The following is a 21,090-nucleotide window of genomic DNA, read 5'->3' on the forward strand; positions in this document are numbered from 1 at the left end:
AAAGGTGAAGGGCAGCCTGTCTGAGGAAACAGCATTGTTGTTGAGTGTGTGAGAAAGAAGACCAAGAAGAATTATTCAGGGAAAAGATGCAATGAATGCTCTGTGGCAGGAACGTGCTGTGTGCACTTGAGCAGCCATGAAGACAGCAGTGTGGCTGGGCACTTGGAGGAGCGGAGGGTGCAAGCGATGAGGTCAGAAGTAACAGGCTGCACTAGATAGCCGGGTGAGGACCTGGGCTTTGGTTATAAGCCACGAAAAGGAACCCTGACCCAGCTCAAGTTGGAAAAGGACCACGCTAGCTACTTCTGCTCTGGGAAGTGAACTACAGCAGGCAAAGGCCAAGGAGGGACAGAGTGTCCACATGAGGGGCGGTGGCTCAGACCGAGAGGGTGGCCAGGAAGCAGATGAGGAGGGACTGGGATCTGGATACATCCTGAAATATACAGGGTTTCCTGCTGCTCTGGCCAGCCAATCCAGGAGCTCCAATCCGGGAACTTCTGTCTGGCAGTAACTTTCTCTCTTTTCTAGGGACAGAGTGAAGTCCCCAGAGCCTCACTCAAGCATCAGCTCATGTGCCCCCCAGCTTCCAGTCACGATGAGGCGGCATGGGGGAAGTCAGGGGTGCTCACAACCTGAGTCCCGTGGGCTGTGACAGCTCAGGAGAGGGGCAAAGACCTAGCAGGCAGGCAGCACAGAGCATGTGCGGGGAGTTAAAAGCAGCATGAGCCAGGCACTTCGGGCAACAGCTGAGCCAATTGTCAAACACAACACTGCTGCACTTTGGAGCCAGAAACCAAAACTAAACAGGGGTCATGGGACAGCTGGACCTCAGGGACAATTGTCTTGCTTGAATTCACTTGGCCTTGGGTAAAGCCTGAAGTGAGCTATTCTGCATTCTGGGATGCAGCGACCAGAGCTGGGCCTCGAACAAGGCCGCAGGGGCACTCCTTGCTTCCGACTATCTGCTGCTACTATAGATACTCTGGGAGGGATCTCAGCTGGGCAGGCCACCCCACAGGCATCCAGGCCCAGAGGGCATATCTGAGACCATGTTTGTGTAGCACTTTGGGTGAAAGCTGGAGCACCTGAGCTCTATCCAGGACTGAGCAAGGTCGGGCCCCAGAAGCAACCCTGTCACAGACCCCGTCACTGTAGCGGCTGGGGCCAGGCACTTCCCCTTTCTGCTCTGTTGAGCAGGCAATGTGACCTGGAGTTAGCCTGGACCTTCTGACTTCTCAACCACTTCCTGGGGGCGTGACTGCCGGCCAATGCCAGGCCCACATCTGGGCTCATTGCAGCCTACCATGTGTTGTAGTTCCACAGTGGTGAGCACTTTTCTGCCATGACTGTCTGCTTCAGCACCCCACTGTGAAGAGTCACACCTGGAACTGGCCAGTACTGGGCAGGGTGTCAGGTGGCAAGGAGCCCAGCAGATGTCCAAGGGCAATCTTGGAGGATGCCAGCAGAGTTAAGCCCCAGGTTTGTCAATAGGGAGCTAGAAGTTAGCCCATGTAGGTGAGGAGGCCCAAAGAAAATGCAGCACCCACAGCAAGGAAGGGAGCAACCCAAGTGTCATGTTAAGGAGTCCTGCCAGCACCCAGAGACCTCTGCAGGTGGCAGGGTAGGGGCGGGGCCAGCTCCTCAGGAGCATCCTCTCTGCTGGGTAACACTGGCTGCTAAACCCTGGGGAGCAATCTCCCCAGCTTCCCAACCCCGCACCCCAGGAAAAGTCTTGGCCAGAAGCAGATGCACGCAGATGGGGAAGGAGAAACGGCAGGAAGGACTTACTAGCCCCAGTCTGAATCCAGGCAGCACCCTCAGGTGCTTGCTGTTACACCGTGTCACCTTGCTCCCCCCGCCTGGGAATGCCTGGGTACCGTCTCTGGGACTGTGTGTGGAAAGCTGCCCATCTGTCCAGGCAGATGCCCTGTCCCATTCAACCTCGCTGCATGTGGCACTCTGTCTCATGCCTGAATTATTTTTTGTGCCAAGAGAAGCAGCTGCATGCCAGCTTCTCCACTTCTAATCCAACTTCCTTTTAATGCTCTTGGGAAACCAGTAGAAGATGGCCCAAGAACTTGGGCCCCTGCACTCATGTGGGAGACCAGGTTAAGTTCTAGGTTCCTGGTTTTGGCCTGGCGCAGTCCTAGCCACTGGGGCCTACTGGGTAGTGAACCAGCATAGGGAAGGTCTGTGTGTGTGTCTCTCTCTGTAACGGCCTTTCAAATGAGTGGAATCAATCTTTTTTTTTTAAGGACATCTCTGGTTTTACAAAGCAGTTGAAACATTTTATGCCCCTGCCAACAATAAGCTCTAGGTTCTCCCAACCTTGCCAGCACTTGGCATTGTCCACCCTCCATGAGTCACGTTGGTCTCTTACAAGTATGTGGCTTTAATTTGCACTTCCCATATAGTAATGAGCCTAAGGTATGGTATACACTTCACCAAACTACAGAGCAAACCCAAGTACTGGCAGTAGTACAATGATGGACCGCTTGGTTTTATTGTTTGCTATGCTATATTTCTGTTTGCTGAGCTTTCTGAATTTTAAAAAATATTTAGATTTACAGAAAGATTTTCTATCAACTGGTTCACTTCCTAAATGGCCATAACATCCAGAGCTGAGCTGAGCTGAGCTGAAGCCAGGAGGCTTCTCTGGGTCTTCCACATGGTACAGGGTCCAAAGGACTTGAGCCATCCTCCACTGCTTTCCCAGATCATAAACAGGGAGCTGGATGGGAAGTGGAACAGCTGGGACATGAATCAGCACCCATATGGGATGCTGGCACTGCAAGGCAGAGAATTTACCCAATTGAACTATTGTGCTGGTCCCAAGCTTTCTGAAGTTTTAAAATGTAAATGCTTGGCCCGGCACAGTGGCATAGCTGATTAAGACTCTGCAATGCTGACATCCCATGTGGGTACCAACTGCTCCACTTCCCATCCAGCTCCCTGCTAATGCACCTGGGAAAGCAGAGGAAGATGGGGCAAATGCGTAGGTCCCTGCACCACGTGGGAGACGTGGATGGAGCTCCTGGGTTTGGCCTGGTCCTGTGCTGGCCATGTGGCTATCTAGGTGTGAACCAGCAGATTGAAGATTTCTGCCTTGATTATTCTGACTTTCAAATAATAAATAAAATTTCTTCTAAAAAATGCAAATGTTTAATTTGTAAAATTATTTTTAATGAAAACATCCCCCATCCTCATCTATTTATTTTCATAAATGACAAAGTATAATGACCACAACAATAATGCACAAGTTATTAAGGAATATTTATTGAGCACCTGCTGTATACTCAGCACTGGGGGAGGGGCTGTGAAGGACACAGGGAAGAAGGGGGCGTATTCCCTGCCCCCAAGAGGTGTGTGGTCTAGGTGGAGAGACAAGGGCACTGGGACATGTGGGGAGGGACAAAAACATTCCAGGCCAGCACGTCACAGGAGTTGGAAGGGGCTTGGGATCAGAACCACTAACTGCTTCAGCACCTCCAGAGACACAAAGCCACCACTCCCAGCCCCACCCCATGTGTCCTCCACAGCCTCTGCCCCTGCTCCTTGTTCAGCTGCTACTCAAAGTGCAATGAGATGGGGAGGGGATGGGGCAGACAGACTTCCAGGGACGGGGGGTCTCCCTCCTAAAACACCCACTTCCCACAAGCACCCCCTCATGGAGATCCCCACTGCAGCAGGCCATCCAACCAGGCAGGACCCCACTCCCAGGGCCACCACATAGGCAGGCCTGGGCTGCCTATCTGCTTGCCCTTCCTGGCCATCGAGCTACCTGGAGCTAGGAGGGCACTGGGGGGACAAGGCAGGGAAGAGAGAGAGCAGCAGAAGGGACATTAGAGCCCTGCTAGGAATGAGGGGTAACTGCTGGGGGGTGAGCAGCAGGCTCCCCAGTGGCCATAGAAGGGGCTGCTACAGGACCCTTTCTTTCCAAAGACAGAGGGCTTTAGGGCCAGCAGAACACTGAGTCCTCAGGTCTGTTTAGGCTGTGCCCAGCTCAGAGTCCCCTGTGCAACCTTACAGGAGGCAAGGGGACCCTGTAGTTCTCGGGGATGGTCCCCCTCCAAAGTGCTGGGAGTTTCCTTCTCAAGGAATTCACACTGAGAATGCAGGGAAGGGCCAGGGCTGAGGACAGGTGCTGGCCCGGGGAGGAGCCAGACCCAGGTCACCTATAGACAAGGGCGTAGGACAGAAGGCGTTAAATAACCGTTCATATAATAAAAACACCCAACACTCTGGGGCGGGGCACCTATTACTCCACTGCCTAATTTCTTCTTAAATAAGTAATGCCAGAGGCTGGGAGAGGGGAGTCAGGGCAACCCAGGTATGTACATGAGGGAAGAGTTTAAATTAAAACACAAATAATAATTAAGACACACATAGGGAAGGGCCAAGGGAGGCAGAGAGGTGCAAGGGAGCCTTCAAGGGGCCCCTGGGCTTCCAGGAGCGGCAGTCTCCAGCAGACCCATCAGGGCTTCCTCCGGGAGAAGACGAGCCGGCGTTTGGAGTGGTAGAAATCTGCAGGGAGGGAGAGAGCGCGAGAAAGTCAGCCAGGCTGGGGAGGTGGCACCTGGAACCACAGGGTGTGTGGTAGGGCTGAGGTAGGGCTGTGTGGTAGGGCTGCCAGGTATAGAGAGGAACCATAGCAGCACAGGTGTGATCCCCTCCCTCACAGGGCTGGGCTGGGCCATGCTGCCTGGAGCAAGAGCCATCAAATATGGCCACTTCAATGGACTCAGCTGCAACATAAAGACTGGGCTCCTCTGTCCCACAAGCCCTGTGCCCCGTGCTCGGCAGCCTTCAGCCGATGGTTAAAGATGCCTGAATTCTGCACCAGAATGCTTGGTTGCACTCCCGCCTCTGATTCCTGGCCCCAGTAACCTTGCTTATGCAGGCTCTGCAAGTGATAACCCAAGAAAGTGGGTCCCACAGGGGAGACCTAGATTGAATTCCCAGCTCCCGCCTTCAACCTCGACCCAGGCTACTAAGAGGAAGGTGCCTCTCAGTTTCTCAAAGGAATAAGTCATAAATAGAAAATGAGACTTCACTAGGGCAGGGCACGGTAACAGTGACATGAAATGGCCTCCATACATACAGGCTGTGGTGCAGGGCCCTGTGTGCCAAGTGACCAGATGTCTGCATCAACATCTACATCCCCTCTGTGCCAGACCCCTTTCTGGATCCCAGGCCTTGAGGAAGGCAAGGAACAAGACATCCCGCCGTCACAGGAAGTGTGCTCTCAATGAATACTAGCTATAACCTCCCTCCAAAAGGTGGCCTTCCTTCTTCAGGTCTGGAGCCAGAGCCCACAGGGCAGGCCTGGGACTGTCCCCCGCCTCGTCCTCACCTGTCATGCTGGTCTGCCGCCGTTTTCGTCCCTGAGAGCTGCCAGACGCACCTGGGGAATCCTCAGGCCGCTCAGGGGAGTGAGGCACGAGGGTGCAGGACAGCGACAGGGCCAGGTGATCCTCCCGAGCTGAGCCCGGCAGCAGGACCGCTGAGGGGCCAGGCAGCTTACCCCCTCCCAGGTCATCGTGGCCATTCTGGGGCCCTGGGGACAGGTAAAGCTTGGGCAGGCCCAGGCCCCGCACACGCTCCCAGGCAAAGTTGCCCTCCAGTGGCGTCTCGGTGACAAAGTCGAAGTTCCATCGCTCCCGGGCTTCCTGCAGGCAGCCGGCCATCAGTGCGTCACAGTCACGGCGCAGCTGCTCGCTGTCCACGGGGCCGAAGAGGCGGCGGCAGGCCTTGCTCCGGCGGGGGGACTGTGGCATTTCATCAGACAGCTGCGACATGGTGCCTGGGATTGGGACAATGGGAGAGAGAGACCCTGGTGAGGAGGCACTCATGTTCCTCATGGGGTGTGGGCTGGGGCTCCGTTGCATGACTCAGCTGCCACAGCTGCCACCCACAGACCTCGTTTGTGCAGGCAGAGCTCAGCCAGCCTGGCACACCCATGTCTCCGGGAGCATGGGCATTGGAGGGCAGGTTATGTCCACAAGGACAACTTCATTGCCCCAACAGGGCTCAGGGTCCTGTTTGCCACCACATGTTATCAGCTAAAATCAATTTGCTTTCCCCCCCACCCCCCAGTGTCCCTTAGGTGTGTGAATGTTCCAAATTGGTGTGAATTGCCAGAGCCCAACAGTTTCCTAACTACAGCCATGGCCAGCCCTGACAATCCACTCCCACATGGAGGCTTGGGTCACAGCTCCTGCTTCAGGTTCCCGAATCCCCCAACCCAGACATCCGAAATCAGAAAGCACCTAGGCCTGCAGTTAGCATTCTAGTTCTGCCACTTGCCACCTAGATTTTCCAAAGCCATTGCATGGCTCTGGGACTCAGTTTCCACGCCTTTAAGTGGGGCCCACAGACATGGTATAGTTGGGTAAGCCTCTGCTTGTGGCACCAGCATTCCATATGAGTGCTAGTTCAAGTCCTGGCTGTTTCACCTCCCTTCTAGTTCCCTGCTTGTGGCCTGGAAAGGCAGTAGCGGATGGGCCAAAGCCTTGGGACCCTGCCAGGAAAGCTAAGACAGGGCTGCCATGACTCCTCCGTGCCTGCTGCTCTGGCTGGGCCTTCTCCCCTTCACTCCCCCGCCAGACAGCAGCTGACAGGTGCCACCAGCTGGGGGCTTTTCTCAAATGCGTCAGCAGCCAGGTGGCCCAGGGGGAGGGAGAGGCTGAGCAGGGCAGGGCAAGGCAAGGCTGGTGAGCTCTCCCAGGCTGAGCCAGCACAGCCTGCCAGGCACACCAGGTGATTCCAAGTCTAGAGTTTTCCCAGGAAAGGCCCGCTCCAAGGAACTCATCAGTGAGTAAGGAAAGAGTGAGAAGAAAAGGTGGCGGGTCCACCTGGCTCCTCTCCTCCCACCCCAGGAAAGCGAAGGTGAGTCGGCTAATGAACACACCCAACCACCCACCTGCCCCGCCCTGGCCTGTCGCTGCCTGGGCAGGGAACTGGGTTGCCAGCAATGTTGAGGGACATCCTAACACCTGCAGTACCTGGCGAGGGGAGCTCATGACTCCAGTACTCAGCTGGCTGGAGAGAAGAGGCACTTGGTGACCTCATTCAAAGAGAGCTGAGACTTGTCCCCAAATCACATAGCTAGAAAAGTGAAAGGCCACCAACCTCCCTCTCCCCGTAAGAATCTGTGTCCACACTCTCCAGGGCTGTTCCAAGCAGTTAATAAACAGTAACGATCTGCAAAGGAAACCTGTGCCAGCTCCCAAAGAATCACTTCTCAGGCTCACGTGGACAGTCCTGGCTCTACACTGACTCTGCGCCCCACGTCCTCTCTCATTCCCAGGCCCACCAAACTCCTCTCTGGGTGAAGGGAAAGGGCATGTTTTGGAGATACACATCAATTCCTTACCCCACCCCAAGCAACTTAGTCCAAACTGAAGCGGACTTAAATCAATGACTGGCACCATTTCCTAACTGGACTCTCTTGGTGGACGCACTGGTGAGTTGGTACCCCACGGTTGGGGAGGTGGAACCACACTACCTTCTCTCAACCCTCCTGCCTGTGATCAGGACTGCTAACTCAAAAACAACCCCCCCCCAAAAAAACAAAAAAACCAATCTCAAACCCTCCTTGTACAAACAAGTTAGGGAGAGGAACTTCCTCGCCTTAACACTCCGGCTGCATCTTAGTATGCCAGAAAGTAGCACGGATTAGCTAAGTATCATCAAGCACAAGGGGTGCTTTTTTTCTGGAGAGCCCGGGACGGGCTGGCCCTTCGCGCCCAAGCCGGCAGGAGGCGCCAGTCTCCAGGACACCACGCGCGGGCGGGCGGTGCGTGGGCAGGGCCAGCTCGCCGGGAGCGGCCGTGATGAGTCAGTTTCCTGCCCACTGCGCTCCCGCCCGCCGGCATTGCGCTTCCACTGCGGCCGCGCGTCACTCGGGGCGGGGAGAGCAGGAGGAGCCCGCGCCGCGAACACGTCACGCTGAGCCGGCACAGCCCGAAAGTCCCGCCCGCGCCACCGCGCCACCGCGGCCACGGAAAGTGCGCGCTCGCCCCGGGCGCACCGTCTGGGACACGCACAGGGACAAGACTGTGGGGTAGACGCGCCCAGAGACGCTCCACGCACGCATGTGGACATGCAGAGACAGACACCACAGAGACGCGTGTAGCCCCCACGCACGCGCGAGCGCGCCGAGACCCGGCCCCTCCACCTGATCTCCACGCCCAAAGCGCGGGATGAGTCAGATCCCTGGAAAATAAAAATAGACGGCGGCAAAGAAAACAAAACCGCTCGAAACTACTCCCCGTAACGCGACGTGGAAGGCGGAAAGTTGGGGAGAAAGAGCCTGGGAGTCCCCCGAAGGGCCTCGTCCAGCCCCCAGGACTCCGGTGCGCCCCCGAGGGGGCTCGGGAGACCCCCGGGATGCAGTGGGTAGCGCTTAGGGGCGACGGTCCCCTGCCCACACGGCAGCGCTCAGCCGAGGTCAGGGAGCCTCTGGGGCGCGAAGGCGTCGGGGCAGAGCCCCAGGGCAGCCAACCCCTCCCAAAAGGAAGCCCCCACCCCAAAAGGAAGCGACCCTTCTTAGCTGCCCACGCGAGTTTGGAGAGTGAGGGAGGTTGGAGAAATAGGGGTGCGTCGGGAGCGTCCTACTGCTGGGCAGTGCGGGGCTCCGCTCTCTCCCGGGGCTCCAGAGCCCGACCCCAGGGCGAACTGGGCTGGGGGTCTTCCGGGTCGAGGGGAAAGGCTAGAGTGGACCCCCCTACGACTCCCGGCCTGGCTCCCTGCCGTGGCTCCAGTTCCCCGAGGGCGCGCCGTGGAGAGGGACCGGACACCCGGTCCTGGACCTCTTAGTGTCCCGGCTTCCCTGGGAACACGTTGTACTGGCCAAATAGGTCATTGTGCCGAGGGGGGCACCGAGATTGCGGGGGGTGGGGATTGGGGAAGCAGGGAAAAGTCGTGCTGTGTCACCTCGCCCAGCCCGGGCGGGGTCCGTCCCGCGGGTCTCCTTGTCACAGTGAGTCACCTCCTCCATCGTCCTTAGGGGACGTGTCATGGCAAGTTCCCGAGGGCCAGGGACACAGCCCGCGCTGACCTCAGCGCTCCACCGGGGAGGCGGACACCGCGGCCCTGAAGGGACCTGGAAACTCAGGAACCCCGGGCTGGATCCCAGCCCCTCCCAGGCGCCGATCCCAAAAGAACCTGTACCACGCAACGTCCCCCGCCCCTTCTGGGCCCCTTTGGGGACCCGGATTTCATCTCCACATCGCCAGCGGTCGCAGGGGGTACCGGCTCCAAGGACCGAGCTCCCCGGGCTGTGCCATCCACGCCTCCCTTCGCCCCAGCTAAGCTCCCAAGGCAGCTGAGCACGGCAGGGGATCCCCTGGTATCCAAGTTCCGAGCGCGCACAAACAGACCCACGCGCGCCGTTCACCTGCTACGGAAACACCTTGCGAACGCAGCGCACGCCCCGGCCCCAGCCACGCACCGATACGCCCGGCTGCGCTAGGAGCAGCTCTCCGCCTCTCGCTCACCTCCTCGGGCTGTCGGTGTGTTCCTGACTCGGCACCCGCCTCTGGCTCTCCAAGGACTGGCTGGGCAGCTGCGTACACCTCGGCGGGTGCCGTTCGGAAAGGCCCTGATATAACCACTGCCCGCCCCGCCTCTTGAGGGCGGGACCCGGTGCTCGGCCCACCTCGCTACCGCAGCCGCCGCCGTGGCCGGCCGTGCCCGCGCCCGGGCCCCTTCTGGCTGCTGGAGCCTGGCTGAGCTCCAGCAGGGCGGCCGGCCGGAGCCTCGCGTGCTGCGGGAGGACGCGCCCTCCTCCCCGCAGCCGTCGCCTGGGTTTGTCTGCCGGAGCCATTTCCTCGAGACCTAAAGCCGCAAGCCGGCGTGTTGTGCTTTAGAGGAGGGGATGGGGAGTTGGCACTACGCTGTAGGGGCAGCATGGACAGAGCAAGGGCTCCTTCCGGAGCCCGCCACTGGCCGACTCTATAAACAAGCATTGACCCGGTTGAAGCAAACATCTGGAAGCATGAATTAATTTTTTTGTTAAAAAAAATCCCTATGTAATAAAAATCATGTGGCTCTCTACAGTTTTCAGAAATGTTCCACTGTCCCTAGGCTTTCCTTCAGGACACCCCAGCAAAGCGCCTGAGGCCAGAAGTGGGTTCAGTCCCAGTCATTTCACAGATGAGTAAACTGAGGCCCACAGAACTCAGTCCTAGTCCCAGCTCTGCTTCCCATTCCAGCTCCTGGCTAAGGCACAGCCTGGGCAGCAGCAGATGAAATACTTCAGTGCCCATCACCCACGAGGGAGACCCGGAGGGGATTCCTGGCTCCTGGCTTCTGTCTGGCCCACTCCAGCTGTGACGGGCATGTGGGGGAAATGAACCTGTGAATGGGAGATCTCTTTTTGCTTTTCAAGTAAACATATATACATTTTTAATGAAGTATGCAAATTTCCTGCTTATCACACAACTTGGAGAGAGCCGGGACCCTTGGTCTCCATGGGAAAGCGAGAAAGCGGACCCTAAAGAGGTTTGTTTGTCCCCTACACCCACATCCCCCTCCCCAAAACTGAACAAAGCATGGGGATTGCAGTGGATTTGGGTGTGGTAACTCCCAGACAGTCCCAACATCACACATGTACACTACTGGGGAAACTGAGGCTGGAGTAGGCCAGTGGCTTGTTGGAATGCTGGGTGAGCCCCAGTTGGGAGCTCAGCCCACAGCTTACTACCTGTTTCCGTGGTACAGAAAGAGGGAAAGATCGAACACCCACCATTCCCATGCTGTTTACCTAGCAGCCTTTGAGAAGGGACGATTCCGAGACTGCGTCTGCTGACTGACTGGAAAAAAGAAAAAAAACAGACCCCGTCTATTCCCACCACACCGCCCCCTCCCCCTCAACCCCCCAGACCTCCTCATTCAGCACCTTGGCCTCCTGGCTTCACCTGGACCATCTGCAGTCCTGCTGTCTGCAGACAGCAAAGCAGCAGAAATCCCCAGCGCAAGCCCCATCCAGGCTGGGAGCAGCTACAGCTGCTGACAGCGCAGGCTGGGCTGTGTCTGCAAATCTCTGCCCAGGCATGCCCGGCCGGCTTCCCCTGAGCAGCTGACCTCAGGGAGCACAGCCCTCCCGCCCCTCTGCTGAGGCTGCTGCAAGAGCCCCAGAGGGGCAGCAAGGCTGGCAGCAGCCCCACAGCCACCCGCAGCCACCTGCCTGGCCCTGGAACCAGGCGACGGTGGGCACCGGAGCTCAGCACCTACCTCTCCCTGCCCCCTTGCCCCACTCTGTCCCCAGGCCAAGCCATCAAGTGTCCAGCCGGGAGGACAGGCACAACCCTGCCTGCCTAGCCTGGCAGGCATTTCAGATAGACTTGACATTGTTTGTTTACTTCAGTAAAAAAGAACTTTTAAAATGAAGGCTTGTAGTGAATTATTTAAGGTTTTGTGAAACTAGAGCTTCACAATGAAATAATTCTTTTGTTGTTGGGCAGTCAAAAAAAATTGTAGCTTCTGTCTCACCACAGACATAACATTTCACAAATGTTTTTAAAGGCACCCATGATGTGTCTGATATTGTTTAATACTTCACATACATATAAAATATTAAATCCATATATATATAGGTTTATATATGTGTGACCTTGGACTTGAATGGATAGCCAAGCATGTGCTCCAAGGGGCAAGATTTGTGTCCTGAAGGAGAAAAGAGAGTGTGTTAATGGAAATACACTCACAAGATCTGATTCCCAGCATACACAGGCACACTTGGGCACACATGTGTGCACCCACATGTACATACAAGCGCGCACACACACACACACACACACACACACCAGGTCTCAGAGCTACAAATCACAGATTCAATTCAGAGAAACTCAAGCCAGGATCTTCCTGGGGTCTTGCGGGGGCGGGCAGGGGGTGTCTCCTGTCTCCAGGACCCTTCCTCCCCATCCCAAAGAAGGCCAGCAAGGGCAGAAGGACTGAGTGGGAATGGAGCAGCTGTCAGGCTACACATGTTGGGACATGTTCCGGAGGCCAGAGAACCAGTCAGGACCACAGCCTGCTGCCTGGGCATGCCCTGAGGAAGCTCTGGAACACAGAGAGCGCTTGGGCACCCCACCCCCAAGTCCCACCTCCACCCCAAGTAGGGAGGGTGTGTGTTAGGGTGGGGGTGGAAGACTGAGAGGAGAGTGGGAAGCCGGCGCCTGCAGCAGGAGGCCCGCTGGCCAGTCAGTGGCTGCAGGAGCTGCCTTGGAAGCGAGAGGAAGTGTGGGGACAATGTCTCCACTTCTTAGAAAAGGGCCCGGGCAGTCCCAGACAGGGGCCGCAGCCTTCAGAGGAATTCACCTCCACCCGGGAGAAGTGAGACCCCGCAGGAGGGGCGGGACAGAGAAAGCACAGGCGCGGGAAGCAGAAGCTGCCTGCTGGCTTTTTTTTTTTTTTTTTTTTTTTTTTTTGGAAATAGTAGTAATCCACAGAGGAAGAAGAATGAGCCCTGGGCTGCGAGGGGCTTTACCCAGCCAGCTTCCTAAACCGCTGTGGGATGGAATCTGTATCACAAAAACATTCAGCTTCCCAAGCCTGCTGCCTAAATCTGGAATTTCACCATTAGAAATTCATCCTGTAGTAGTTAAGAGGTAGGTGGGCGGCAAGCAGTCCCTGGCGAGGTAACCTGTAAGATATTAATTATGCTCCTGGTAAAACTATCTTTTACAATGTAAAAACGGGGTTTCCTCCTATCCCATACACTCTCATGCCCACCAAGCGCATTCTCCTTCTGGGGAGAGGGCCACAATGGCTGGAGCTGCGCCAATCCAAAGCCAGGAGCTTCTTCCAGAACTCTCATGCAGGTGCAGGGTCCCAAGGCTTTGGTCCGTCCTCCACTGCTTTCCTAGGCTACAAACAGGGAGCTAGATGGGAAGTGGAACAGCCAGGATACGAACTGGCGCCCATATGTGTTCAAGGTGATGACTTTAGCCGCTAAGCTATCATGCCGGGCCCTCCATTTCTTAAAACAGGAAGAATGGCCCAGACCTGTCACTTTGGTCACTGTCAAAGGAATGTTCTTTTTTAGTCTTCAACTTCTGGAGGCTGTTGTACCTTTTGTTTTTGTGTAAACATTGCTGTCCAACACGAATATGTTCATTCTATTTTTTCTTTACTTTTTCCACATTTTTTTTATTTTTGAAATTTATCGTACAATTCTGTATAGTCTGAGATTCCCCTCCCCCCAATTTCCACCCCCCCCCGATTGATTTTTCCCATAATGTCACAACTCTTCATAAGGAGTTACAGTTCCATCAGGCTGCTATTGAAGCATGACCCAACATTGCTGGTACAGACATGTCAAACAGTCCATCATTCCATTTTCTAGATATATACAACACTTCCATTGGGAGTCCATCTTTTGTTTGGAAGTAGGGATGCATCTTGCATTGTGTCTTCACATCTGGATAAGGTAGTCTCCATTACTCCATCACTATACATTCCAGTTTGCATGATGGATTCCTTATATTAGAGAGAACATCTGGTATCTGTGTTTTTGGAATTGACTTATTTCACTGAGCATAATAGTTTCTAGTTGGAACCATCCAGTTGCAAATTGTATAATTTCATTCTTTTTAATGGCTGAGTAATATTCCATGGAGTAGATGTACCACTGTTTCTTTAGCCACTCCTGTTTGGATGGGTTGTTTCCAAGTCTTTGCTATTGTAGGTTGTGTTGCTGTAAATATAGGATTACAGATCCCCTTCTCATATGTAGTTTTAATTTCTTTTGGATATATTCCTAGGAGCAGAATAGCTGGGTCTTTTTCTTTTCTTCTTTACCCCTTTGAAGTACCATCCTTAGAATGGTGTATAAAAAAATGCTATGCCCACCGGTTTCTGGGTCTTTCATGCCTTGGAGCGCAATCCTGTCACTAAGACAGGAGCTCTTTTTCTCTCTTTCCTAAGTAAATCATACTTTGCAAACTAGAGTGTGTCCACATGAAAATTCCTCTTTCACGTGAGACAAGAAATGAGGCTGCTGCCATGTTTTCGCACTGATCACCCTACAACAACATCCTACAACAATCTGTATGAGCCTCTGTTTTTCATGAACAAAGATCCTCTACTCAAAGTACTTAGCCTTAACACACATGTATCACACCGCAAAAATTAGTTATTATTATAATCGCTATACAAACACACCCAGCACACATATCTATGGAGATACAGCAATCACTTGGACTTTGGTGGGTATCTTAGCTCAGTTTTCTAGAAAATTCCCACTGAAGAGAAGACAGGCTTGAAAGGGGCTGATGGGGGACTGTTTGGGCAACCAGTACTTGCTGGGGCAGGAGCTGGGCTCTGAGGGATGCTGTGGCTGATGTCATCAGGGGCTAGAAAGGTGCCCTAGAGTTCCCCTAATCCAAGGGCGGGATGAGGCCTCGGACCTGGAAGCGGCTGTCCCCAGGGTCAGCAGACACACCGCTCAAGCCGGGGAGCTGCTGAGACCCGGAGAAGGACTTAGCTGGTCGATCATCAGTCAGCCATTCAGGCAGCCAAGGCGGGAAGAAGTACCCACATCCCACAGCAGTTCTGAGTGGTATGACATTGAGTGATGAGTTCATTGATTCATTTGAGGCAGACGTCCGGAATATCTGGCCCACGGGCTGAATATCTGGCCCACTGGCTGGAGTTCTCTCTGGATCTGCCCCATGGGTGCTGGGACCCATGTTATATTAGGTCATTTTCTGCTTCTGTCCTAGGCCATAAACAATGAGCTGGGTGGCAAGTGCAGTAGCTCAGATGGGGGTGCTGGCCTGGCAGGTGGCAGCTTAATCTGTATGAACCACAGCTGGCCTGAGTTTATAAATAGTTTCATCACCTGTGGTAAGACAGTTCCACTCACCCATCTTGCAGCTGCTGTCTGGGGCTCTTAGCCGGGCTGTTGCAGGCCGGAAGGGTCATGTGACCAACTCTTGCCAATGTCCTGGGGATACAAGAGGCTTTTGTATCTTTAGGGCTGAGGCCCTGTGTGCAAGTGTCTCCAGGGCTTCTGTCCTCCGCAACAGTGGTGGCAAAGTCAGGTCCCAGGTGGTGTGATGGAAGCCTGTGGCACTGAGCGACTGTGTGGGGGGTGCCTGTGTGAGCTCCCCGAAGTGTGCAGGTCCCTTGGTGCTGCCAAACATCTTTGCCTGAGCCCTGTGCATGGATTGCACATATGGGGGTGTGGGCTGTGGGAGGCTAATCAGGTTTGTTCTGTCTCAAATTTGCCTCTGCTTTGCTATGTCTGGTTTGTGGATGAACCACCAGGTAGGAAGCTCAGTTACTCTCAGATCTCCACGTGTAACCAAGTCCCCTAGAGGGGTCACATGAAGGATAACGGGGGATAGTGAAGACCACGGCCCCTCTCAGCTAACAGCTGGTGTCCCAGTCAACAATAAAGTTACCCGGACAGCTATGTGGCTACCATCAGGTCGGCTGGTCCTCCAGCCCCAGCTGAATTCTCTTGGTTAAAGCCACCTGGAGATAAGACATGCTCATGAGCACGGCCTAAATTAGAGTTGTCTTAGCACGCTTTGTCACGAAGCCCCGCCCCAGGTGTGTGGATCTCAACGTCCCTCTCAGGGTGGGTGTTGGAAGATAACCACTGCACGCATATTTTGGTGGTGGGACAAAAAGGAATCGGAAGGAATGAAGCCCGGATGGTGGAATTTCAGATACCGTGAGGCTGGAGGGCCAGGGAAACTGCCCGTGGACTTGGTGCAGACATGTGAACCCGCTCTCAACACCTCTGAGTCACTTTCCCACAAGCCCTCTAGCTTTGCTTGGATGATCAAAAAAGACACAAAATGTACATCGAATTTTTTCTTCCCTAACAAACTGTTTTTAGGCCCCTCTCAAGAAAAGGCCCATCAGATGTCAAAGTGCTAAGAATTTTGCATTTGGAGGGTTTTTTTTTTAAGATTGATTTATTTTTCCTCTTGATCGTGTGCCTCCATTGCTCACCTGCTTGCTCCCTGGCTTCCCAGTGGACAGATTGTAAAGACAGATTTCCTCTGAGCATGGCCCCTGTATGTCTTCCTGTTCACTGCTTGGGCAGGACACTGAAAATGTTAATGCTAAGATGCTTTGTCTTTCTAATGTGTGTATTTTTGAGAGTTCCAGGAAAGATGAGGTCCAGCAGAAGTAGAGCGTGGGCAGAGAAGCCAGGGAAAGGTGAATGTCTGCAGTTTTATAAGTGTGTCCAGGTTATTCGTTGCATGTCTCTTAGGATAACTTACATTGTTGGGGAAGCTGGGACATAGACTTCAGCTTAACAGATGGACTTAAGGGTAATAACCACTTGTTCCCCTTTGGATTATGATTGGTTGGATTGCCATATGGACTTCTGATTTGCTATTTCTAATATGCTCTGTTATCACCAAGCTTGTTAATAAAGACTCCTTAATAAACTTTAAAAATTTTACTTATTTTTATTTGAAAGGCAGAGTTATAGAGACAGAAACAGAGACAGAGCAAGAGAGAGACTGAGAACAAGAGAGATTGAGAAAGAGAGGAGAGAGAGATGTCTTCCATCTGCTAGCCCCCTCTCCAGATGTCTGCAACAGCCAGAGCAAAGTCAGAGCCTGGAACTTCATCTGAGTCTCCTGGAAAGGTGTAGAGTCCAAAGTACTTGGGTCATTTTCTGCTGCTTTCCCAGGTATGTTAACAGGGAGCTGAATCCAAAGCAGAGCAGCCAGGATTTAAACTGGTGCTTGCAGGCAGTGACTTAAGCCGCTGCACCACAGCACTGGCTCCATCTGGAGTCTGTGATGGCACAGCAAAGTGGAGTTTCAGTGACTCCAGATCCATGCATCGCTGCTCAGCAGTCCCCTCATGCACCCCCTTTCAGGACAGATATTCTGGACTCTTGCACAGGCTGGAAACAGGGGCCCCTAGAGGTGCTGGCTTTGGCTAAGGTCATACAAGGCAGGAGTCAGAGCTCCCCGCTCCCATCAGCTGCTTGTCCCTGGCTTTGCTGCTCTCCAGCGGCCCTGGGTGTTATCTGTGATCCTAGGGCCAGCAGCTCCACTGTGGAACGCAACAGCTGCAGTCATCATGCCCCATTTGCTGGTGGCCCCTCTTGGGACCAAGCTCAGAACCACAGAGATGCTATTCTCCTCCCCATCCCCCGTGGCTTCTAATAGCCCTGCACCTGCTAAGAGCATCAATGGCTAAGTCTCCTCCTGGGTGCCCCTGCAACTCATGGATGTTAGGATGACACTGACCACCATGACAAATATACACTGTCATGTTTCGGAAGCAGCCCCGTGCCAGGATATCTCTCAGTCACCTACGAAACCAGGAAGAGTCATTCAGGGCATTCAGCTCAGCAGGTAACTGACTGCCACTAAGCAATTCAGCGTGTTTTTCTTAAAGATTTATTTATTTGAAAGGCAGGATGACAGGGGGAGAGAGCAAGACAGAGGAGGAAGAGGAAAAAAGGAGAGAGAAAAAAAGATCCTCCATCTACTGGTTCACTTCCCAAATGGCTATAACAAAGCAAGGAGCTTGGAATGCCATCTGGATGGCATGGACATCCGGATGGCGTGTGGATGCCGAGGCCCAAGTACATGGGCATCTTCCAGTGCTTCCCCAGGTGCATCAACAAGGAAACGGAGCAGCTGGGACTTGAACTAGCGTTCTGGCATCGGATGTTGACATTGCAGGTGGCAGCTCACCCTGCTTTGCCTCTGGGTTGAGTCCACTAGGTTTGATGGCTCTGTCAGACCTATGGTTCTGTCAGACCTGGACATCTCTGCTTCTAGCTGGCAAGGGGAGAAGCACCACAAAGAAGGCAGGGCCCCGAAATGATACCCTCTTTCTGTCCTGCCCCGTCCCCTGCAGCTTCATCTTAGATGCACAGGTGGGTGGAGTCTCTGAGTGGGGCCCAGATTTGGGGTGACCTGCTAACTGCCTCCACTGCTTCAAGCAGAGGGGATCCCTCTCTCGCCTTCATCTTCCTGCAAGACATGGCCACGAGGACAGTTCTGCCTCTGCCCTATGAAGCGAGCTTGGACTTCAGTGTTTTCATCTATCAAATGGGTACTTCCCTGTTCCAAGCCTTACCAGTCTCCTGGAAAACAAAGAAACAAACAAGCAAGCCCTTTTTGGCTCCCAGAGGAAGAAAGCAGGACACAAAGAGACAGTGTAACTTGTCTGAGCTTCCCAGTAGGACTGCTTCCTCCACTGGCTACACACAGCACTCTCCTGGCTCCCCGCCTTCCACCCCCACCCCCCTGCAGCTAGTCAACATCAAAGTCTGATGACAAGTCCCTGGTCCCCAGTACAGGAAAGCCCTGAGTCAGCACATCCACCTGAAAATTCCCTGGGGGCCTCGGACCTGGATTCCAGAGACAAAAAGCTGCTTGATTAAAGAACTGCACGTGCTGAGACCCCAACAGTTTGTGGGTGGGCTTGTGGGAGGGGGTGCAGGACTGTTCTAGGAGCTTGCTGCAGTGGGTTCCTGGGGAGACCTGGGTTATCACCCACTTTGTGGTAGCCTAGGGGCTCAACATACCTGGTGGGTTGGGGTGGGGTGGGGTGTATGAGTCCCTGCTCCTGGCCAGCCTGGAGGAAGCTAAACTCCCTCATGCAAAAACACTGTGGAGCTCTGGGTACTTAAACCCAACAAAAGGACCAGAAAGCAGCCACCTCTGGGAAGAGGAGCAGGTCCTGGGGGCTGCCTGCCTCCAGGCCCCCAGCAGCAGCGTTGCAGGCTACATGGGTGGCATACCCTAGACTTATGCTATGCGTCTTTGGCTGTTAAGCAGGTTTACCCCTCACAATGTTTCCATTTTAGAATGGTTAATATCATTGGAGGTAATAACACACTCTGTAAACATACATCAAGTTCTGGCCTTATCTGACCCTACTGTATTAAAACGGGGAGGGGGCAGTCAGCATGCAAGCACAGGTATTCTGAACAATCACGCCAGGTGATTGAGTACTCCTTGCCCCTATCCCCAAGGTATGGGGTGCCCCCATCTCACCGCCAGAAGTTCCCAAGTTTCCCTTCCCCCTCTGGGAGAAGGAGGGAGTGGGGATAGATTCTGTCCTTGAGTAAGGGAGGGAGAGGGGGCCAGGATGTGGACCTGGTAGAGTGGGCAAGCTCAAGGCCAAGTGAGCAGGAGGCCGGTTTTGCCCGCTGGGCGAGGACGCTCTCCCCACCGCCCTACATCTCAGCAGCACCCGTGGCCAGCCTTGCCCGGGCTTGCCTTCGGTTGCATCATTGTGTGGCTTTGGCTTTGCCGGGAGTGGAGGAGTGAGCCACCCACTCACCGCTGGAAAAAAACCAGCTAATTATATCACTGGAGACCCAGGGCAGAGGCCGGTGGATGTTTGCAGCTGGCCCAGCCTGTCCCTACTTGTTCTGTGGGATACTTCTTGACTTTTCAAAATAATAATAACAATAACAAATAACAAGTTGGCGGGGCGGGGGGGGGGGGGAGAGAAATCTTCCAGGGTGTGGAACCTGTCCCTGAAGTCTGAGATCTTTGTTCCACCTGCTGCTCCTGACGGCTTCTAACCCTTTCTGCTCAGAAAGCCAAGACCCTGGCGTCCCCCAGTAGGGGCCAGCTGGGGATGGCTGGAAACTGGCCAGCTGCAATCCACAGCATCAGCAACAATACAGTCATTTGTGTTTGCTAAGATCCTTAAAACTGCCTGCAGTGTAGTCAAAAGTGCCATTTCCTTTTTCCATAATTTCCTGTATTTGTTTTTTCTTTGTAGGTAATATATTCACATGGCTCGCAGAGAAAAGATGCAGAAGGAAATGTGGTGAACCACCCCCATGCCTTCCAGCTGCCCTCGTTTCCTTCCAGAGGCTGGGGCCGGCCTAGTCTGTCTCCACGCATGGAGGGTCCATGGCCCTTCAGCAGCAACTCCTGGGATCTCTGAGTTGCAAAATCCACAACTTTCCTGATTTCAAACAGGCAATAACGTGCTGCTGGCACCCAGTTCCCAGCACCCCCAGGAGCCTCTGCTTAGAATAACCAGTGGTACCAGCCTGCCTCAGACTGAACTGAGGTTAGCACCTTCAGCTTAGGCACCCCAGGACAATTGGTTCCATTGTTCTAGCATGCACCAAAAATTCACACAGAAGCAGGGATAAAGAAAGAGGGCAAATGGCTTCACATCCTTTAGCTCTGGTTTTGGTACCAAGTGGATTTGCCACAAGCCAAAAAAACATTTGTGGCTTTTGGAGATTTGAGGGTTTTGAATTGATGGGTGAGAGATTGTAGAGCTGTAAGTAAATACTATTTTTTTCATTCATCCACATGGAAACACTGTTGGCACCTTGTTTTTCTTCTCTCTCTCTCTGCTCCATTTCTCTTGGGCTGTTCTGTGTCAGTAACACAAAGTCTTCTCCTTCCTTTTCGCCTCTGCATCGTACTCCCTCTGGTGGGTGGATGGATGTATAGGGTGAATTTGTTTGGTTTTCCATGGAACACTGCATGGGGACGGAAAAAGAATTGGTTTTCATTCTTTTTTGTTTTTTTTTTTTAAGATTTATTTATTTTTATTGGAAAGGCAGATATGGAGGAGGAGAGACAGAGAGGAAGATCTTCTGTCTGATGGTTCACTTCCCAAATGGTTGCAATGGCTGGAGCTAATCCAAAACCAGGAGCTAGGAGCTTCTTCTGGTTCTCCCACATGGATGCAGGGTCCCAACACTTTGAGCCGTCCTCGACTGTTTTCCTAGGCCACAAAGGAGGGAGCTGGATGGGAAGTGGAGCTGCCAGGATTAGACTCGGCGCCCATATGGGATCCCGGCGCGTTCAAGGCGAGGACTTTAGCTGCTAGGCTACCATGCCAGGCCTGGTTTTCATTCTCATGCTTTTTTGTTACGGGAAGTTTATACCCAAACCCGCTCAGGCCTGGAGGGAGAGCCAGAAGCCAGCTGAGGTCACCGGGACCTTTGGCTCTGTCTGTCCACTTCATCATGAAAGTCATTCCTGTCCAAATGGTGCTTCTAAGCAATAAAAGAGCTTAAAGTCACACCTGCTTGTTTGCCAGGGTCTCCAGAGAAACAATAGCTGGCTAGATCAGTAGGAAAGAAGGGGGGGAAAGAGAGAGAAAAAG

General features: G+C 53.7%; 1 protein-coding gene across 3 annotated transcripts; it reads right to left on the minus strand.

Moving 5' to 3' along the window:
- Window positions 1–3,254: 3,254 nt before the first annotated feature.
- Window positions 3,255–9,656, minus strand: CDKN1A (cyclin dependent kinase inhibitor 1A). 3 transcript variants are annotated; one of them, XM_058663930.1, is made up of 3 exons: window positions 9,501–9,656; window positions 5,354–5,803; window positions 3,255–4,524 (listed from the first exon to the last, which is right to left on the minus strand). In XM_058663930.1, exons 2-3 carry the CDS (start codon window positions 5,796–5,798, stop codon window positions 4,475–4,477), a joined length of 495 nt encoding a protein of 164 aa, XP_058519913.1. In that variant the 5' UTR covers window positions 5,799–5,803; window positions 9,501–9,656; the 3' UTR covers window positions 3,255–4,474. The 3 variants fall into 3 exon arrangements, with proteins under 3 accessions (XP_058519913.1, XP_058519911.1, XP_058519919.1); XM_058663928.1 differs by having other exon boundaries at window positions 9,455–9,570; XM_058663936.1 differs by having other exon boundaries at window positions 9,401–9,529.
- Between the last annotated feature and the right edge of the window lie 11,434 nt (window positions 9,657–21,090).

The sequence above is a fragment of the Ochotona princeps genome, chromosome 1, assembly GCF_030435755.1.
Source record: "Ochotona princeps isolate mOchPri1 chromosome 1, mOchPri1.hap1, whole genome shotgun sequence".
Taxonomy (NCBI): domain Eukaryota; kingdom Metazoa; phylum Chordata; class Mammalia; order Lagomorpha; family Ochotonidae; genus Ochotona; species Ochotona princeps.

Bases quoted from the DNA above. Each gene is read 5' to 3' on its own strand.
- CDKN1A (XM_058663930.1), bottom strand. From the start codon at position 5,798: ATGTCGCAGCTGTCTGATGAAATGCCACAGTCCCCCCGCCGGAGCAAG. The intron at 4,525-5,353 runs GTGAGGACGAGG...CCCTCCCTGCAG, and splicing joins GCGGCAGACCAGCATGACAG to ATTTCTACCACTCCAAACGC.